Here is a 20,741-nt window from a genome sequence, read left to right as displayed (position 1 = left end):
CCAGCTGGGGTCAGGGCTGTGCTCCAAGTCTCTCCAGCTCGCTCCGATCTTCCTCGGCTTAGCCGATCTCACGGACCACCCCCTAAACCTCAACAAACCTGCCTCCGGGCCTCGGGGTCCGGGGGCCTCGCACCCGCTAAGCCTCCTCTGGGAAGCCCCCCGGTGGAGTTCCTGACTGGCCAGAGTGGGTACTAAATGGGCTGTTGGAGCACCCAGCCCGGGGGGGGGGGGGGGGGGGAGGTAACCTTGAGCGGCCGGATGACCCGCTGCCCTTTGGCCCTGGACTCCTTTTAAATGTAAGTTACAGCCCACCAAGTGCCGGCCCTGTGTAAATCCTTCACGTGGATTTTCTCTTTTCATCCCCTGGGAGGTGGCGACTGTGAATAACCCCATTTTGCAGAAGAGGAAATTGTGAAAGCAGAGCTGCTCCCCATTCTAGTGTGTGCTGTGGTCTCTGAATGCAGCGTCACTAGGAATGCAAGCCACTGGCTTCTTTCGCCTTCCCCACTTTGTGTTACAGTAAGTGTTCCATCAATGCTCACTGGAGAGTGACCTTACAAGAACAGCCCTGCAAGGGGACCTCACCTGCCCTCCAATCACTCCCCCTCCCCCAAATGTCTCCACTCCTGCCTCCACATGTCTCCACAGCTGCCATTTACTGGACACCTACTGTGTGCCAGGTTGTGGGATCTGGTGCTGTTTACGGTAAGACCGTGGTTCCTACTTCACACAAAATAAACAGGCTGAGAAAGAGGGACCCAAGAGCTCATACGTCTGTCTGGCACCCAACGGCGGGTTTCTAAGAACCTTGTCTCAGAGCCCCATCAACAAGACCTGCCTCTGGACTCTCAAGCCTCCCCTCCTGTGGTTTTTGTCCCCAAACCGGGTCCTTCAATCGGATACCCTCACTCACCTCCCACAGGAAGCCTCCCCTAATTCTCTCAGTCCCTCTCGGAACTCCTGTAATTTCTATCACTTCGTGCAAATTACTATCCTGTTACGCCAGCGGCCCAGCCACCCACCCACATATGCCCCAGGGTCCCAGCAGAAGCAGCAGCGATAATAAGAAGCACCCAGGAGGGGCATCAAATTTCTACCTCCCTGACCCAGGACCGTAGACCTCGAGGACCCGCACCGAAAGCCCAGACCCCAGATGCAGGCTTGCTCCCCTCCCCGGGCGCAGTTCCAAGCGCAGCCACCAGATGGCGCCCGGCTCGCTCTAGCGGGGCTTGCAGTAAAGCTGTGCGGCCGCCAGATGGCGTTCGAGACCGCAGTTCTGCGGGCAGTACGGGGACAAGGCGGAGACTAGAAGGCAGGCGGGTCCCAGTGCGGGCGCAGAAGCCCAAGCCAAGTGACCTGGACGTTGCTCCCTCCTGGCCGCACCATGATCCAGCCCGCACCCCGGCTCTCTGTGCCCGCCGCGTTGGTCCTGGGCTCCGCCGCGCTGGGCGCCGCCTTCGCCACCGGCCTCTTCCTGGGTGAGTAAGGCGGGGCCTGCGGCACCTCCCGCAGAGCCCCCGCAGGCGGGGCAGGTGCGGGAGCGGAGCCCGTGACTCCGCGAGGCTGGCTGAGGCTGAAGCTCAGCCCTGGCGCCCCGGAGTCCCAGACCCTGACCCAGGACCCCTCCCCGTCAGGGAGACGGTGCCATCCGGAGCGATCCCGGCGAGAGAAGCGCCTGCTGCCCCCTGAAGACAGCCCCCTCTGGCAGTATCTGCTGAGCCGCTCCATGCGGGAGCATCCGGTGCTGCGGAGCCTACGGCTGGTCAGCAGGGCCAGGGGCGGGAACAGGCGCCCACTTCGGACCCAGCGGGCCCCACGTGCTTGTGTGACCTTGGGCTGGGCCTTGGAGCTCCCCGGGCTTCCGGGACACCGCAGGCGGGGCGCGGTGGGCGTTCCCTGAGGGCCAGTCCCCCTAGGCCACGCCCACAGCCGCGCACCTGGAGGGGGTGTGAACACGGGGCGGAGCTGGGTGACTGGCAGTGGTGGTGCGACCCTCTCCCCTCCACCACCGCGACACAGCTGACCCTGGAGCAGCCGCAGGGAGATTCCATGATGACCTGTGAGCAGGCCCAGCTTCTGGCCAACCTGGCACGACTCATCAAGGCGAAGAAGGCGCTGGACCTGGGTAGGGCGCACGGCTGGGACCACTGGGAGCCTAAGTCACCAGGATGTCCCCCATTCTGGCCTGAGCCTGTCCATGTCCCTGCCCACAGGCACTTTCACAGGCTACTCAGCCCTAGCGTTGGCCTTGGCGCTGCCCCCGGCCGGGCGCGTAATAACCTGCGAGGTGAACCCAGAGCCTCCGGAGCTGGGGCGGCCCCTGTGGAGGCAGGTGAGTGTCCCGCACATTTGAGGCCCTCGTCAGGCCCTTGGAGCCTGACCACTCCCAGCCCTAGGAGAAGGGACCTGCTGGCTGTGACCCCACTCCTTCCGCAGGCTGAGGAGGAACACAAGATCGACCTTCGGTTGAAGCCCGCCCTGGAGACCCTGGGTGAGCAACGGAGTAGAAGGGGCCTTGGCACCATTTTCTAAGTGGGACGACTGGGCGTGAGCTAGTGACCAGGTCTGCTGGGCGGGGTTGAGGCAGTGACAGTCCTCTGCTTCCTGGCCTCACCTATGCGGCCACATGCTGGGTGGCAGGGCGCCCCTCCAGACCAGAGTCCCTGAATGGTCACAGCACCTGGGCAGGCCTGGGCAGGGGCTTCTGACCACCTGGGCTGCGGACTCAAGACCTATCTTACCCCCGCCCCCCCCCCCCCCAAGACGAGCTCCTGGCCGCGGGCGAGGCTAGCACCTTCGACGTGGCCGTGGTGGACGCGGACAAGGAGAACTGTGCCGCCTACTATGAGCGGTGCCTGCAGCTGCTGCGCCCTGGAGGAGTCCTCGCCGTCCTCAGTGTAAGGGATAGACTAGGGGGAGAGCCTTCCTGGGCTGGGTCTCCGTCTTTTCCCTTGGCTCCTCCCTGTGCCCCGCCCCCATGCCACAAAGCCCCGCCCAGTGCTTTCTCCCCCTGGGGTCCTGTCTCCAGCTCTCACCCCGCCTCCTGCTTAGGCACCTCCTCCTCGGCCCTGTCCCTCCATGATGCCCCGCCCCCCCGCAGGTCCTGTGGCGCGGAGAGGTGTTACAGCCTCAACCGCGGGACACCGAGGCCCAGTGTGTGCGGAACCTGAACGAGCGCATCCTGAGGGACGCCAGGGTCCACATCAGCCTTCTGCCTCTGGGCGACGGCCTCACCTTAGCCTTCAAGATCTAGGGCTGGCCCCCCGAGAGTGGCCTCAAGTGAGGGGACCTGGGTACCCCAGACATCAACCCTGAGTTCTAAATTCGACAATAAAGTGGGGCCTGGGACAAGATCTTCTCAGCCTCCGTACGTGGCTCTAACGTGGGGTAGGGAGGGAGGGCCCAGCACTGGCAGGTTCTTCAGCAGAAGGGAGCCTTGAGGTCATAGGCGTCATCCCCTCCGTGGCACCAGGGCTAAAGCCTGAGTAGGAGCCTCCAGCTGACAGGAGGCAAGATATAAAGTTTTGATTGACCTGGCCACATACAGTTGGTCAGAGATCCCAGCTCTTCGGATTTGCCTCCACTCCACAGGATGCTGGCTAGAGCCCCGCCTTGGTCTCCCTCCTACTTAGCTTCCTAGGAGGGTCAAGTGAATGAAGCTCTTGTTTGGCGCAGCTGGGACTGGTTGGGAGACCATAGCTGGAGTCTGACAACAGGAAACAGACCCTACAGCTGACCAGGTTTGTGGCTGGGTACTTTCACAGGTTATGCTAGTTCTGCTATCTGCCCATGTTTTCACAGCACTGTCAGCTCGATCTCACCTCTACAGTGGAGGCTCTGGTCAGTGGACATCACTTCTGAAAACCAGGCCACTTGTCTTAGACCTGAGGACCACGAGGTTGGAGTATATATCCTGTCCTCCCCCTGAAGTCCTGGAGAAAGGTGAGGGACTGAGTGGGATCACTGACCAGAAAGGTGTGAAGCAGACAGGCCAACAGGTAGGAGGAGACCATCAGTACTGCGGTTTTAAAGAAGTTCCCCAGAGGAAGATGAAGATATGGTTAGGCTGTCCGGCACCAACATCTACGAGCTGAGGTGGAGGGAAGCCAGGTGCTTCACTTCTCTCATCTAAACCTCCCTAATCCTAATCCCCTAGGAAGATATCTCCAGGCCACAGATGAAGTGTTCTTCTCACTAACACTGCCTCAGGCAGAAATGGCATCAGCCTAGAAGACAATCAGGTTTTGCCACCACTTGGTTAGGCCTGGGTGCTGCTATGAGGCTGGAGGCTACTAGAAACAAGGCCACAGGAGACCATAACAGGCAACTTTCATAATGCTAAACTTCTTGGTACGTACCTTACATTTTAACCCACAGGGCTCTGGGTGTGAACCAACCCTTGTCTCTCCACACATTAAAGCCTATTAAGGTTGCACACGGGGAAGGGGTGCCTGGGTGGCTCAGTCGGTTAAGCGTCTGACTTCGGCCCAGGTCATGATCTCATGGTCTGTGGGTTCGAGCCCCGTGTCGTGCTCTGTGCTGACAGCTCAGAGTCTGGAGCCTATTTCAGATTCTGTGTCTCCCTCTCTCTCTGCCCCTCCCCCGTTCATGCTTTGTCTCAAAAATAAATGTTTTAAAAAAAAAAAGGATGCACATGGGTGAACAGGCCCAATTTACTCTTAAATAGATCTTTGACAAACTGGTAGCTCACTTGTGCCACACCCAGTCCTGAGTACTGGACCAGGTAAACACAACATGAGGGAAGGCCACTGGTTAACTAAGGGGCAGCAGGTCATCCAGGAGGCTTCAGGGGTCACCAGGCCTGTGACCAATTCCTTCCCACCAAGCACCGTCAGCAGTTTCTCAGTGGTCTGCTGAGCTACTTCACACCTCTCCTGTTTATCCAAAAAGCATGAGGTGTTTTCACACCTAACTTGCAGACACATCTTTTTTAACCTAGCAACAGTGTCTCTCAAATGGCTCAAATTCCAACTTTCTGCCATTAAGTCCTGTCTTATTCATACAGGCCATTTCTGCCAGTCCGTCAAGACGAACACAGTGAGATCAGAAAGACCCCTTTTTTGTTGTTTTTTAATTTCTTTTTTTCAACGTTTATTTATTTTTGGGACAGAGAGAGACAGAGCATGAACGGGGGAGGGGCAGAGAGAGAGGGAGACACAGAATCGGAAACAGGCTCCAGGCTCTGAGCCATCAGCCCAGAGCCCGACGTGGGGCTCGAACTCACGGACCGCGAGATCATGACCTGAGCTGAAGTCGGACGCTTAACCGACTGCGCCACCCAGGCGCCCCCCTTTTTTGTTGTTTTTAGAGGAGAGCACGAATGGGGGGGGAAGGGGTAGAGATTGAGAATCCTAACCAGGCTCCATACTGAGCACAGAGCCCAAGGCAGGGCTTAATCTATAACCGTGAGATCATGATCTGAGCTGAAATCGAGTCAGATGCCTGACTGAGCTACCCAGGCGCCCCAGAAGGAGCCTTTTTATCACCCCAGTGTGGAAAGTTTGCTTGGGTTTCTAATCTCTCATCAGATTCTTTCTGACCTAGAAATATTCAGCATGTATCATTTTTTTGGGTAGTGAGTCTGAAAGTACTTACATTTCCTTATCTGTTCTCTCTGACTTCAAATGGTACACTGGGTCTAGTAGTTTCAATGTGAACAAATTTCTCCCTTCTCTTAAACTCTGATCACATTCTTCAAACTATCTCCTCCCATCAGAACACTTGCTCTTTCCTACTATTCCAACCAGAATCACCTATTAATTTCTATCATTCAGTCCAAGTGCAGATTAAGGGCCAGTGGCCACAAAACCTGAAGGCACGGCTTCTGGTCTCACACACTTAAGCCCGACCCTTTCAGTCAGTGTCTGCCTAGAATAAAATGACTGACATCTGACCGAGACCCACATATTCCCTTCTCAGTTCCTCTGGTTACAGACACCCCACTCCACTTGCCTACACCTTGTCCCATCCCACCTATGGCCTAGCTCATTTTCCACAGCGATAGCTTGCAGGGGTGTGGTGTATGTGGCTAACCTTCAGCACCATCCCTTCTTCCTTTCTTCATCACTTACTCTCCACTCCCTCCTGGGGTCAACAGTGATCCAATGGAATTTTGGACAAACTTACAAACTGAAGATATAAAGGCATATATCCTCTTATTTTATTGTAGTCCAAAAAGCTCATGGAGTTACTTTAGGGACACAGAGGACTTAATGGCACAGATTTAGGTAAAAAGCAAAATGCTCACCAGAAAAATAAAGTACTAACTAGATACAAGGGAGATTTGACCCTAGCTGGCAAATGTTTAACTCTGCAAATACTTGGAGTCATTAGTTATGTATACTTGTTTTATTCATAATCTGTAATGTTTTGGGATACCAAAAGTAACTCTAATAGTTGAATTTAACAAAATTTTTTAACCTCATCTTAAAACTTCCACTGATCCATCTCATTCAATGGCAATTTTCAATGTTAATAAGAACATAAAAACAAACATGCACACAATTGCACAGTTTTCATAAAGGTCTATTTCATTATTGGTGGGTAGCGCATTTAACAGTTAAATACATTTAAATAATGTATAGGTGACTGCACGACTGCAGCATTGGTAACTAGATAGATAACCGATTCAACTAGAAACCAGCTAACAAGTAACTGTCTAAATATTTAAAATACAGCTCTTGTTTAGATCATCCTTTGTTTTGATCACCTTCTTGGGGGGAAAAAGCCTGCTGGTCGGTCACACTGGAAATATATTAAGGCCAAATCTTCTGATACCCATTCCCAGAGGTTTCTTTCAGCTAGATTAAGCCTCCAACTCCAGGGCAAGCCCAAGTTTGTGGCCTCCAGCATTAATGCTCTTCCCATCTACCAGAGCAGACAGTGTAAGCTTGACACCTGTAAACAAAAGCAGGCAACTATGATTTGTCTGAACACCTCGAAAGTCTGCCTGTCCCTCCTCAGCCTGTCAGATGACCTATTAGTGCCAGCCACCAGGGGGCACTTAGGAGTATCAGAGATACAAGAGAATTCAGAAAGTAAAGAGATAAAGTCACAGAGCATAAAAATGTTAATAAAGTTCAAAGTGCTCTAGAAAATATAGTAATATTCAATATGCTACAAAGGAAAATCATAATTGGACTCAGGAAAGGAAAACTACAATAGAGAAGCGGGAAAAACAGAATATAGACTACATGTATAGACTATTATGTATTGCTAAATTAATGTTAATTTCCTTAGCTGTGACAGTGGTATTGTAGTTAGGAAGAAAAATGTCTTAATCTCAGGATATGCATGTTAGGGCTGGTGTATCCACATGTCTACAAAACAAATAATTCTTAAAGGCATATAGAGAAAAAAAGGATTATGTATGCAGACATGGACAGAGAAAACACATGTGGTATATGTTAACTGGTAAATGTGGCTAAGGGCATATGGGTGTTCTTCATACCATTCTTTCCTTTAGGTTTCCAAAAGGCCAAAATAAAGTCTGGGGGAAAATCCCTATTTGAAAGGGGGGAGTGGGGGGGGGGAGTTCCAAGTGCTTTAGAACCTGCTATTCAAATGTGGTCCAAGAACCAGTAACACTGGCTTGTTAGAAAGAACCCTTCATCCAGATCTATGGGCTCAGAATCTGCATTTTGATGAGTCCCCGGGTGATTCATGCACACTAAAATTTGGTAAGTACTGCTCTAGAAAACATAGCAAGGCTCAAAATAGTACATAAAGTAAACGAGACTACAGAGACCAAACAATGAAAGCAATGAGTTATGTCAGAGAGCAAAACACTCCTGTTCTGAGTAGATGCATGCTGAAGCATTTAGGGAAGTGTCATGACAGCTCCAACTTCCAAACAGCCCAGCAAAAAAAAAAAGAAAAAAAAAAAGGAATAAAAAAATTGTGGCAAAAGATAAACATGTTCATAGTACTTTTTTTGAAAGGTTTACAAAGAAGCTGAGAAATAAAAAATAATTTTTGAAACACCATCAAAAAAATCCTACGTATCAAGAACACTTACCAGGCCTCAGAGTCTGAGTATAGCCCACTCCAATTAAACTAGAGTTGTTGACTTTTGCCTAAAATAAAATACAAAAACAGCTGTAAACTTTTTGAATCTCCGGAGAGACAAAGGCCCTCCAGGTTTCCCTATCATGCAATTATGAAGTGTTCTGCTTTTTTATTCACATGTGAAATACTAAAATTCAATATTGTTATTAAGCCAAACAACAGCCAGGTGCCACTTAATTCTTATCCATTAAACTCAAAGTCAGATTATCAGTAGGACCCAATTTTCTTCATTGTAAAAAGGTGACAAACAACCTCTAGGATCAAAACAGATTTGGAAATTATTTGATGTCTACACTCTTGTAATGTGTAACATCAAAACAGTCCAGTCCAGAGACAGAAATGATGTACCTACAAGCAAAAGTCACATAAACGGCACTTACGTTCACTCGGCACACAGCCAAGCCTTCACTAGCCACCAATGGCCAAGTGAGCTATTGGTCTTAGGAAAGAAATGCCCCACTAGTGACCATCTTGTGCCCAACAAGCTAAGAGCCTCAGACAAAACTGGATACAAGTTTCTACTATTTCAGAATAGAAGTAAACCATCAAACTGTGATGGGCAATACTTCAGGGTGATGCTTGATTGGGGGCACAGGGGCACTAGAAATGTTAGATGTATTTCCAAACTAATCCCCAGGAGTCACTCAATGGCACACAGGCCAAAGTTGCCTTCCCATTTTAGACTATGAGAGAGCTACATCAGCTGGCATTAAATCTGTGATGGTGCCATGGACATACATTTGAAAAGAACAGCAGCGTAGCTACCAGAGGATAATGTGTGAATCCTAAGGTTTTTACTGCTACAGTATAAGTGGAAACAGACGGGAAAAATAAATGAATCACCGCCTTGCCAATGGCAAAAGCATTCTGGGTGCTTCTCACTCTTTCTGCTTATAACTGCTATCATAAAATAAGAGTGAGGCTAAAGCTTAACTGCCTAAATTATCAAAACATTGTTCTCAGGAATGAAGATCACTTTACATAACAGAAATAACTCTCGGGGAAGGTTTAACTTCCTTTCATTCCCAGTACATACAGTATAGGCAGTGCCTGACCTGTAAGCAACTGACACACAGGAACAGCTGCTAATGTGCCTCAAATAGAGCCAGTGCCTTGCCTCTACACTCTCAGACACTGCACGCCCTTCTACCCTAAACCCACTATGACTGAAGGATGAAATAGCAAAGAAGCAAAGCGACTGGGTAGCTCAGTCAGTTGAGTGTCCAACTTTGGCTCAGGTCATGATCTCATGGTTCATGGGTTCGAGCCCCCAGTCGGGCTCCGTGCGGACAGTGCAGAGCCTGGAGTCTGCTTTCGATTCTGTGTCTCCCTCTCTCTCTCTGCCCCTCCTCCTGCTCAAGCTGTCTGTCTCTCTCTCTCAAAAACAAACATTAAAAAAAAAAAAAAAAAGCCTAAGAAAAGGACTAGGGTGGCTATCCACCCCAACTAACCAAGAACAGGTGGAAGGGAGTCCTTGGGATGCAAGACTTTTTTTTTTAATGTTTATTATTTTGAGAGAAAGCGCAGGCGGGGAGAGGCAGAGAGAGAGGGAGACACAGCATCCGAAGCAGGCTCTAGGTTCTGAGTTGTCAGCACAGAGCCTGACACTGGGCTCAAACTCACAAACCGTGAAATTATGACCTGAGCCAAAGTGGAACACTTTGCCGACTGAGCCACCCATGTGCCCCTGGGATGCAGTACTCTTAATGCTAAAGCTGGAATAGTCCCAGGCAAAGCAGGATGAGCTAGTGGTCACCCTAGCCAGGAGGGAAATCAAAAGATGTACAAGTCCAATCCTGGTTCTACCCCTTCTGCTCTGGGCCTAGCAGTAAGGAAAGTCCTTTCTCTCTCTAAGCTTTGGGATCTCCACCTGCAAAACAGCATTTGTACCACAGACCCTGAAGATCAAATCTAAAGATATTTTGTTAACCATAAAGACAGAGTCCAACTAACATAGTACTACTATTTCCTATAGAAAGACAAAGTAAGAATTAAAATGCTATTACTCCTGGCCTGGGGCCAAAACACTGGCTTACCTGAGCTTAGACAGGCTTGGAGCTCAGGGTTATTATCCACACTAACTGAGCAGCTTTTGAGGTTAAACAAACTCCTATGACCTGGTAACAAACTTCTAACACTGTCTCCACAGAAAATGCAGCATTACAAATTCTAATTCCAATCTAGGAGTAAACTAGGGATCCTGTGAACCACGGTTCAAACTTTCAATACAATTCAATCTACCCAAAGATGAATTCCCACAAGCAAAGAGCCCACTCCAAGCCCACAGCAGTACTCACAGAAATGGAAGCAGTGGGGTCCAACTGATATTTGGCTGCAATGCCAAAGCGAGTGCAGTTGGTACCTGATGTCCAAGCAAGGTTTACTGAAGTGTCAAGATCTTCACATACTTTCTGATAAATTGATCCTCCAAATTCTGTCCCATCATTGCTGTAAGATACTTTAAATTAGTAAATCTAAAACAGACACTGTAATGTCTACAGCACTAACCTGATATTGTAGAATTATAGTTAAACAATGCTATAGTTATACTGCTCTCATGGGTCTCTAGTATTCCACTGAAAACGTGTTTTAAAAGGTCTTTATTCCAATGTATGCCCCAAAGTAAGGTCATACAAATCATGATAAATCATTCAGTAGAATTACCACCCAGCCATTAATAATCATGCTGTAGAATGCTACAATAAAATTATCAAAATGTATTAAGGTAGTACGGGAGGGATTATAAACCAGGCTTTGTAATATGTATTTTCTATATTTACATATAAGAAGAGAAAACTCCCAAACATTATCAGGTAACAAAGATTATACATCTAGATGGTAGGATTAGGATTATGAGAAATTTTGGTCTTCTTTGTACTTCTGCTATTTAATAATCCGTTGTTTTTATAAGGGAGAAAAATTCTTAAATCCTTTCAACATACATACCTAATTTGGGTTAGGTAAAAACACCATACATTTTAGGCAATCCTACCAACTCAGCACCTCAGATATCACAGACAAGTCAAACATACTGGTAATTTGGCAAATCTTAGCCTTTTCTAAAACTCCAGAGCACATCAAGCCTCACATAAATTAAACATTTACTCTCTCAGCACCAAAAGTCAGACTAACGTTTTCTACTATACACTTCTTAAGGGCACCTGGAAATGCCTAAGGATGATGATCTTTTTGTGTTAAGAGAGATCCTTTAGGGGTACTGGGTGGCTAAGTTGGTTAAGCATCCAACTCTTGATTTTAGCTCAGGTCATGATCTGACAGTTTTTGAGTTTGAGCCCCTAGTCGGGCTCTGCGCTGACAGCGTGGAGCCTGCCTGGAATATTCTTTCTTTCTCTCTCTCTCTCTCTCTCTCTCTCTCTCTGCCCCTCCCACACAGGCATGCACACACACTCTCAAAATAAATAAAGAAATTTTCTTTTAAAAAGGCAGAAATTCTTTTTTTTTTTTTTTTTTTAAGAGAAATCCTTTAGATTGTACCTGGGTTCATAAGAAATGACAGGTGACATCAATACCACTCCCAGGTCCTATGTCCCCATAACCCACAAAGGAAATACTCACACATTAGTATGTAGCTGGAAATCCCCAGTCCTGTAGCCCACTGCAAAGTTGTTTCTTGTCAGCTTTGATTTGGCACTGTCAAAGGTCATCTGGTACCCAGCAAGCCAGCCCTCATAACCAAAGACAGCTGAACCATGGATTGCAGGTCCAGCAAAATCAAAGTCAACATCACAACCGAGGTTTATACACTCCCTCTTGTAAGACGACTTGATTTTACCACTTTTCTTTCTGGAAAAAGAACAAGCTGACTTAAAACTGATGCCAGTGGGAAAGCCTTACACACTCAACCTCTGCACAGACAGCACAAGAGGGATTTATGAACTGCAGCACAAATGGGGAGTAAAAGCAGTAGCAGGATAACCCTAAGAGGTAAAGAAGATACAGCTCAGTGAGCTAAAAAAACAAGGGAACATGGAGTTACTGGACTTCTACCACCATCAGAAGATTGCTTTTTGCACGACTGGCAATCAGTCACAAAAGCCTATTAGAAACATGTTAATTACCCAAGTTAGTGCCACAATGGGAAGAGGCATATATTTGAAGGGAAGCCAACAATAGCGACTGTAGTACTCATCATCTTCCAAAGGCAAAAACAGAAATTCACCACCACAAGGAAGTTAAGGAAGCTATCAAACAGTAAACGTGCACCTTTCCTAAATATACAGAAATGCTTTTAAATTTAAAGCAGATAAAGGGGTGCCTGGCTGGCTCAGTTGCTAGAGCATATGACTCTTGATCTCAGGGTTGAGCTAAAGCTCCACACTGGATATAGAGATTACTTAAAAATAAAAACGAAATTTAAAGCAGATAAAAATGTCTGTTACATGCTTACCCCGTGTTTGGTGAAAAGGTAGTATCAAATGTCAGTTTCAAACCTTGACAAATCTATTTTGAGAGAAAAAGAATTTGTTTTCATCTTTATTTCCTTTTTGAATTACAAAAATAAATTAATACTAAAACACATGTTCAAAATGTTACCTGGTCTTCAATTGCTATTTCTGTTCCCAGAGTGTTATCAGTGTTCCATTTTTCTGTGAAAGTCAGACCATACTCACACCATTTATATTTGGTCTCCAAGGTTCCAGTAACTTTACCAGTGTCTGTGTTAGATGAACCAGATGTTGAGAATTCCTAGTAAGACAATAAATGACTTCATGAACTTTCTTGTAAGCCTAGATGAATCACTGCCTAACTTACATAAAAACCCACTAAAATACAGGAATTTCACTAATCCTTTTTTCTAGTTTCCCAAATATTCCTATCCTCTGCTACTGTGAGTACATACAAGAACAAATTAGCCTGTCAGTTACTAACTGCCACCTTACATACACTGGACATTTCCAACCAGTCAATCACAAGTTAACCTGTATCTAATTCTCAAATGAACAACAAACTGTAGACCTTTTAAGGAAACTTCCACTAAGGTGATTTTATTTGGAATTTAAAAATCAGGGAAGGTGGCGGGGAGGAATGAATGTTTTGGCACTGTTTCCTTTCTGCCTGATATTAAATAAAACACCACGAAGGTTAGTATGGTTAATCATAGATGCCCCCCCATCACTAAAATGAGCATTTATAATAACTGACACACTATTAGGAAATGTTTCCTGAAAATTCCTACAACAGAAAGCACTCCAGTGTAGGAAGAATTCATGCCATGAGAAAAAATTTTAAATCTTTGGTAACCCCAATATTCTATTTTTCTGAGATGAAGTTTTCCTAAGATTTCATACCTTCCCAAACATCTTTCACATTCTCATTAAAAACGAAACAAAGTAGGAAAAGATTTGCTCTACAACTGGTTTTATCATGCATGATGTAAACTATATTATGTATGATAGATAATATCAGTAGAGAAAACAATCTAATACAGGTATTAATTTGAAGCACACCACATAATCTTATGTTTGCAGCAAATATAAGTAACTTGCCAATCCCTAACTGCACACCAACTGGAAAGGAAGGCATAATATGGAGGGCTTACTGAAATTTACAATCTGCTACAGAAAATCCAAAAACCTAATAATCTTTCAAAGTTTATTATACAGACAGGCAAACTTCCAAGTTAAAATATTAAAATACCTACTGAGTGTTCTGATTCACAATTTGTCTGCTAATGATGGCTACACACTTTGGCCAATGGAAAGCCAAGTCTAAAGAAGACAGCTAATCTAACTAATAGAACTCAACCTGAAATTGTGATGCCTGCAAGAGTGAGGAAATATCAAAAATACATCAGTGGAAGAAAAGGCCAATCATCCCTCACTTAGAAAACAGAACATTTGTGTAACTATTGCTCTGCAGTGAGATGGACTCAATCTCCTGATGTAAAATGCTTTAACAGGAATTTCAAGTCAAGGCTTGGCACTCAGTGCCCATACTAAAAAGCACTGGATTGTCAGGAAAAAACACTGGATATAAAATTTAAGAGTCCTGGCATCCAGTTCTGGCTGTCATTTAGTAAATGAGGAACACTGAAGAAGACACTTTTCTGGGTCTCAATTTCCTGTATTGTATGTTAACAAGATCTACCTTTGGAGGATTAAATTGGACTGGCACTGTGAAAGCTCTGCACATTTTCCTGTGCTCTACACAAAAGGAAAGCATTACTAAAACAATATATATATGCAGCATGTTCTTCTAGCAAATCCTTAGAATGCTGAATATGTGGAAGCAGCTATTTTTAATCCTGAGTGACAAAGACCAATGACTCTTGAGGCTCCACCCACTGCCATCCATCAGCCTATAGGTTATGAGCCAGCCTATATATATGTGTGTTTATGTGTGTGTGTGTATATGTATCTATATCTATATCTATATATATCTCCAAGGAATCCTCAAGACACAAAATCAAGATCATCATGTGGGACCAGAATTGGACCAGATGACATCACTGGAACAGCTTACACCTTTCACTCCATCACCAAACACTTAAGGCTTCTACATTCTGGAGCAAACTGGACACCTCTGCAGTTTAGGTGAGAAAACAGAACGAGCTGTTAAAGGGACTTATCTGGGGTCAGGTACATACTACAAGAGCAGTACCACATTGAGTTACACATTAATGGAAACAAAACATACTGTATGGAATCCAACCCGTATACATCCTTCTTGATCTTAAACCTAATTCTGTAAAGCGTTCCTTAACCACTGTCCACAAAAAGCCTTTTCTCTCCAACAAAGATTTTGATTAATCAATCTAGTACTAGATACACTTCTCTGATTGTTCTCCAGATTAAAGTTTATTTTGTCTCTCCAACCAGCAATAAACAAGCTCTTTATTTTTTTTTTTTTAATTTTTTTTTTCAACGTTTATTTATTTTTGGGACAGAGAGAGACAGAGCATGAATGGGGGAGGGGCAGAGAGAGAGGGAGACACAGAATCGGAAACAGGCTCCAGCCTCTGAGCCATCAGCCCAGAGCCTGACGCGGGGCTCGAACTCCCGGACCGCGAGATCGTGACCTGGCTGAAGTCGGACGCTTAACCGACTGCGCCACCCAGGCGCCCCTAAACAAGCTCTTTAAACAAGGATTGAGTCTTCATTTTTCTCAGAAGGCTTTTGTGATGCCAAAAGTGCACAGCAAGTGCTTATATAGGACTTCAAGAGGTTAAAGAGTGGGACCACAAAAACAAACACTAAGTCACTGCTCTGTACTATTACTCTGAACAGGTAAGCTGCACAACCAGTGAACACTTGGGCTTCCTTACAGACCAAAGAAGCCAAATGACAGATGTGACCAATATAATACCCCTGAAATCCAAGTCTGTGCATTAAGAAACTACAATATGATCAATTTTAATAAATATCAGTTATATGCACTAAGGGAGCTAACAATTACAGCAAGAATTTATCAAAATAACCAGTTAATAGTCAGTATTCACACACATAACCATCCCCAAAGCAATCTCAAAACAGGGCAGCGCCTGGGTGGTTTAGTCAATTAAGCATCTGACTCTCGGTTTCAGTTCAGGTTAGGGTCTCACAGAGCTCAAGCCCTGCATCAGAGCAGTGTGGAACTTGCTTGGGATTCTGTCTCTCTACCCCTCCGTTGCTCATGCAAGGGCGTGCGCACGCTCCCGCTCTCTCTTCTAACAAACAAATGAATGAACACTGAAAAACAAAAAAGGCAGGGGGCACCTGGGTGGCTCAGTGGGTTGGGGGGCCGACTTTGGCTCAGGTCATGATCCCGAAGTCATGATCTCGCAGTTTGTGAGTTGGAGCCCGGCGCAGGGCTGTGCTGACAGCTCAGAGCCTGGAGCCTGCTTCAGATTCTGTGTCTCCCTCTCTCTCTGACCCTCCCCCACTCATACACACGCTCTTGCTCTCAAATGGATTAACATTAAAAATGTTTTTTAAAAAGAAAAAGGAAAATTATTTAACAGTTCATCAGGATTTATTAGATATCTAACACTCACCACACCACTGCATGACTTTGTTTTCACATCCAGTTTCACCAACCCAAAACCTTCAAGTAGAGAGTAAAAGATAACAAAATGATTATTCTGTATAAAAAATGCATACCAATAGCTGAAATCACATAAAGAACAGAAAAACTTCATATATTCAGAGGAGCATAAAAATGTGGGTTGATACAACATTTAAATGAAAAGATTTTTAATTACTCTATGTAAACTAACATGTACAGCACAGAACATCTCATGCAGCTTTGCCTAGTGTTCTGGTGTATATATGGCACAAAAAATGGTTTTCAAACCATTTTAAAACCTAAATATCAGATCAGAAAATTAACTTTAAGTCTTGGAATAACCAATAGTTTATTGTAATACAGACATTTAGAACAATTATCCCAAAGAGATCTTCCTTTAGGATTAATCAACTAAGTAACTGGAAAAATAATCCAAAGTAGAGGGGGTGTATGTGGAACAAAATCTTCAAGAAGAAAACCCAAATTCATTTGAAAAAATCCATAAACCACTAGGAATAACCACTGCCAAAGCAAAAACACTTTAAACATCATAATTCTAGTCACTCAAGACCTAAGCTGTATCTGAAAGAAATGAAAGCACAGCTGTTTTTTTCTTATAAATAAAATCCATGAACTACAGTTTGAAAAAAATTAAGAGGAAACTGGGATGGAGAAAGACGTGGATTGTTACTATTTTAACAGAAGTTTTATCTAAAATGTATCTAGTAAACAAACCAACACAGCAAGATATTTACAATTTGAAAAAATTATTAACTTCCTCAAGCAATCCAAACACATTTTCACTTCTGATCGGGGGCAGGTAAGGAAAAAAAAAAAAGGAAAGAAAAAAAGAATCTTACCAAATCCCTTGTTGAAAATATCTCTGGCAGCTTTGCCAAGGTCAGCATATGATGGAGGAATACACATTGCTGGTGGGAAGAAACATTCCAGTGTTAAGGTTCCTGTTCTCCCACTTTCTGTCCAGGAACTAGATTATCACCCACTGCTATCTTTAAATTGAAGCAGTCCAACTTGTTGAAGATGTTTTCTTTTGATACTACCAGGAGCTACACTAACTATATGTATTCTAATGATCCGTGAAAGAGATATCACCAATAAAGGCTTATTTCTAAAATGAATAACCACAGTAAGTGGCTATATAAACTTGGGCAATTCCTTCCAAAACAGAAAAAACAGACTTTCTATTCCTAAATTTACACAGTATCTACAGCCTCACCTCTTAGGACCCAACTAGTACAAAGAACCAAACACATACACATAAACATATCTATACACACAGAAATCTCTGCCAAAATTCACTGGGATAGGCTGATTTAACCAAGTGACCTAAAACCAAAACCTGAAACAAGGCCCTCTCCCATAACAGACCTCTTAGTATCCTCCATGAGTTCGAAACCAATATTCTGGAGTGGGAAGAGATAGGTAATTAACACGTTAATTTAAATACTAGAATTTAGACAAAAACACAATAAACTGGGATTCACTCAAGTATCTACATCAACTAACTATCAAAAAGCACTTTAGGCATATTAATATGGCACTCAAGTCCTTGGCCAATGCTATGCGGCTTAAGGACAAGCAATCTGGTGGTTATACCAGCTCATTCATTCTACAGAGCACGTCCACGCCCTTAGGAGCACGTGTAATGACCTTGTGCTCTCACCAAGGGGGTTACTACTTCCTCTAAAAAAGTGACTGACCCAATCTTCCAAAGGCTGAATCCAACAGTTAGTAACTTTTTGCTTTCGAGTTCGTCAAAGGCACGTTCAAGAGGTGGAGGTGATGCGTCCACAGACCAACTCCCCTGACCTAGTCCCTCTATCTGAAATCCCACAGCCCAGCCCCTCCTCCGCAGAGCTGAGGCAGTCAGACGGTGGAGCGGCTACCGAAAGGGGCGAGTTTCCAAGCCCTTGGAAAGATTAGGGGAAAGAAGGTGCGGTTTTCCGGTGGACAGGCTTCGACTCCCAGCCAACCCCGCCCCATCCCGCAGACAGCTCCGCTCTACTTACGCCGCGCGCAGCTCTGTCCATAGGTCGCCATGGCGAAGCCACAGAAAGAGGTGATCTGCTGGAGGGACAAGAGGTGCGGTCAGCGGGGGTTAGGGACAAGTCAAGAGGCCAGAAGGGGGTCTCAGACAGGGAGGCGAAGAGCCGCGGGGCTGCGCGGCCATCTTAGGGAGCCAGGGCCGACCCCGAGTGTGGCTAAGGCGTCCTGCTTGGCCGTCGGGGCCTAGGCGGCCAAGTGACGCGACAGCGGCGTACCTGGTGCTCTCCCGGGAGGGGCTGCTGCCGCCGCTCTGCTCGCAGCTGAGGCCGCTCGGCTCGCTCAGGCTTGGGCTGCAGCTACCGCGGCTGGAGGGCGAAGTGAAGGAGACACCGTTCCGCCCGCCGCAACCCTGTCCTCCCCCCGCCAGGACCCCGCCGATGCCCCCGAGGCTGTCCGCCGCGCCGGCCCCCGCAACGCCGCCCGCTGTCCACTCCAACCTGCTTCAGAACAGCCACGAGGGCCGAAGACACACCCAGCCCCGGGGTGGGCTGCTTCTGTCCGTCGGCGGGGGCCGGAAAGGCAGAGGCTGCTGGACCTCGGGTCAGGCAGCGACGAGGGCAACCCCAGAGGAGAGGGGGCGGGGAACGGCGGAGGCAGCGCTGTAGGGACTGCGCGTGCGGGAAATGGGGCCGAGGCCCGGCGCGCGCTCCTCATGGATGGGGTGGGGCGTCAGGCGCGCACCCGCGCGGGACCCGGCGCCACTGGGCGCGGCTGCGCAGCACGGGGGTCACGTACGATTCTCCAACTTCCTTCCAGGGGTGTGTTTCCCATACCCTGCAGAGACCGTCTCCGTGCAGGGCGTCTGGAAGGAGTTAGCTAGCGTTACCCCGGCCTAACCTGAGCAAGTGCAGCGTGCGCTTCTGAAAGACTCTCTCCAGGCCCAGGAAGAACGAATGGGACACTGGGGCGCCATTTCCAACGCCACCCGCTCTCACTGCCTTCGCCCACCTCCCATCGCAGAGGCCGCGGTGGGAGGGCCAGCCCAGAACTAAGTGGAGCCGGCCTCAGGGTGCCCCGCCCCTTTTCCTCGCTTCTAGCCCTTAGGGTTCCTCTTTTGTCGCCGCCTCCTGGCTTAGGTATAGGACAGCTTTGCACACGCACCGAACCGGAGCTGTCTTGATGAGTCAAGCCTGCTAGAAAATTTAGGAATCTTGCTGACAAGGCAGTAGAATGTTGCGCTCAAGTTCCTTCAGTGTGCTGGAAGAGTGAGGGAGCTAAGAGAACAAGAAAAAATGAGCCGTCTAATGAGATAGAAATAGGGTCAATTGAAGCCCCAGAATCCATCAGCAATCTCAGCATTTTATCCTTACTGTATCTGAGTTTCCTCATCACTAAAATGGCAAGTTTAAAGGAGACGAAGTGGTCTTTAGTAGCCATTCAGCCGCACACAATGAGGAAAGCCTCCCAACCCCCATCCCCTCTGGCTCTGAAAGCCACCTCTGCTTAACTCAAATGCTGCTGGAAGTTCCACCCTCCTCCTACACCAGACGGTAACCAGATAGAGATTTCCACAAGGCAAACCCAGATTGAAGGTGCATCCTGATGGACTCCCTCCCATGTGTAAGCTCAGCCATAAAACTTGCCTGGTTATGGTTGGAACTACTCCTGTAACAGGTTAGAAGAAAGGAAGAGTCTTTGCTCAGGCACCAGAAACACTAATTAATGCCTTCATTCAAGCTCAGACAGGTTGCGCTGAAATCAGCCTGGTTCTTCTGGGAACTTGTTTGCTTTGGCTGTGCTTGATGCTTTTGTGAAACTAATAGCAAAGACTGATGCCTCATCTCAAATGCAGCCTGACACACCGCCTTCCTGAAAAACCTAGTCTGTGCTCAGCCACCTCCATTACCTGCAATAGGGCTTATTCACAATGTGAACTATCTGTAGTATTTTTAACCCCCAGAGAATTTCACTGTGCCACAGAACACAGACCTTAGGCTTTAGTTTAACCTCCAGGAACCCAAGGAATGTACAGAATACCTAATGACCAGAAGAGTCATGGCAATTTATTTCAAAGTTGTATTCAGTAAATATATTCCAGTGCTTTCATTCAAAACCCCTTAGAAGCAGCAATAGTAGCAGCCACCACTATAAGCAACTACCTTGTGTCGCCCACAGGGGAAGCAAAGTACACTCAGCTGCACTTCCTGCTCTCAGGGCACTTACGGTCAAGTGTGTGTAGAGGTATCCAGAACTGTGAAGCATCCAAGGTTTTACTCCACTCGCAAGCTAGCAAGTTAGTCTACCATAGTTTTATAGGTTCATAAGTGCTGGCAGAAGACATGAGACTCAGTCAGAGACAAAAGACTTTATTACTTGTGGCATGGCAAGCAACATAGGTTCATGTTTGAATTAGTTCCCCTTGCCCTCTCTGTCCCCAGGGGTGATGCAGAACAGCCCATGTGGAAGCTGTGCACAGTGTTTGTGTCACAGCTGAGGACCTGAATTTAAGAAACCTGTTTTACAAAAAAAGAAAAAGAAAGAAAAAACAAACCTCCTGTTTCACAAGCCGCTGCTGCAAACCTGCCCAACCTCTTCACTCTGCCCCAGACAGAGACACTATCTCTATCTTCCAAGGCTGTTCG

General features: G+C 46.7%; 2 protein-coding genes across 9 annotated transcripts; one reads left to right on the top strand and one right to left on the bottom strand.

Moving 5' to 3' along the window:
• The first annotated feature begins 41 nt into the window (after positions 1-41).
• On the top strand, positions 42-3,353 carry COMTD1 (catechol-O-methyltransferase domain containing 1). Of its 4 annotated transcripts, none has more exons than XM_043598155.1 (9): positions 42-296; positions 401-519; positions 649-1,478; positions 1,635-1,762; positions 2,020-2,125; positions 2,214-2,332; positions 2,437-2,491; positions 2,764-2,897; positions 3,101-3,353. In XM_043598155.1, exons 3-9 carry the CDS (start codon positions 1,385-1,387, stop codon positions 3,251-3,253), a joined length of 789 nt encoding a protein of 262 aa, XP_043454090.1. In that variant the 5' UTR covers positions 42-296; positions 401-519; positions 649-1,384; the 3' UTR covers positions 3,254-3,353. The 4 variants fall into 4 exon arrangements, with proteins under 4 accessions (XP_043454090.1, XP_043454091.1, XP_043454089.1 ...); XM_043598156.1 differs by having other exon boundaries at positions 203-519; positions 649-705; positions 1,111-1,478; XM_043598154.1 differs by having other exon boundaries at positions 203-519; positions 649-705; positions 923-1,478.
• A 3,177-nt stretch (positions 3,354-6,530) lies between these two features.
• VDAC2 (voltage dependent anion channel 2) lies at positions 6,531-19,151 on the bottom strand. 5 transcript variants are annotated; one of them, XM_043598150.1, is made up of 11 exons: positions 18,597-19,151; positions 18,375-18,464; positions 18,123-18,177; positions 16,953-17,021; positions 16,082-16,131; positions 12,643-12,795; positions 12,497-12,549; positions 11,665-11,892; positions 10,386-10,536; positions 8,039-8,096; positions 6,531-6,918 (listed from the first exon to the last, which is right to left on the bottom strand). In XM_043598150.1, exons 3-11 carry the CDS (start codon positions 18,151-18,153, stop codon positions 6,827-6,829), a joined length of 885 nt encoding a protein of 294 aa, XP_043454085.1. In that variant the 5' UTR covers positions 18,154-18,177; positions 18,375-18,464; positions 18,597-19,151; the 3' UTR covers positions 6,531-6,826. The 5 variants fall into 5 exon arrangements, with proteins under 5 accessions (XP_043454085.1, XP_043454083.1, XP_043454087.1 ...); XM_043598148.1 differs by having other exon boundaries at positions 18,123-18,180; positions 18,597-19,148; XM_043598152.1 differs by having other exon boundaries at positions 18,997-19,148.
• Positions 19,152-20,741: the final 1,590 nt, after the last annotated feature.

The sequence above is a fragment of the Prionailurus bengalensis genome, chromosome D2 (assembly GCF_016509475.1).
Source record: "Prionailurus bengalensis isolate Pbe53 chromosome D2, Fcat_Pben_1.1_paternal_pri, whole genome shotgun sequence".
NCBI lineage: Eukaryota > Metazoa > Chordata > Mammalia > Carnivora > Felidae > Prionailurus > Prionailurus bengalensis.
This window is presented reverse-complemented; position numbering and strand designations above follow the sequence as displayed.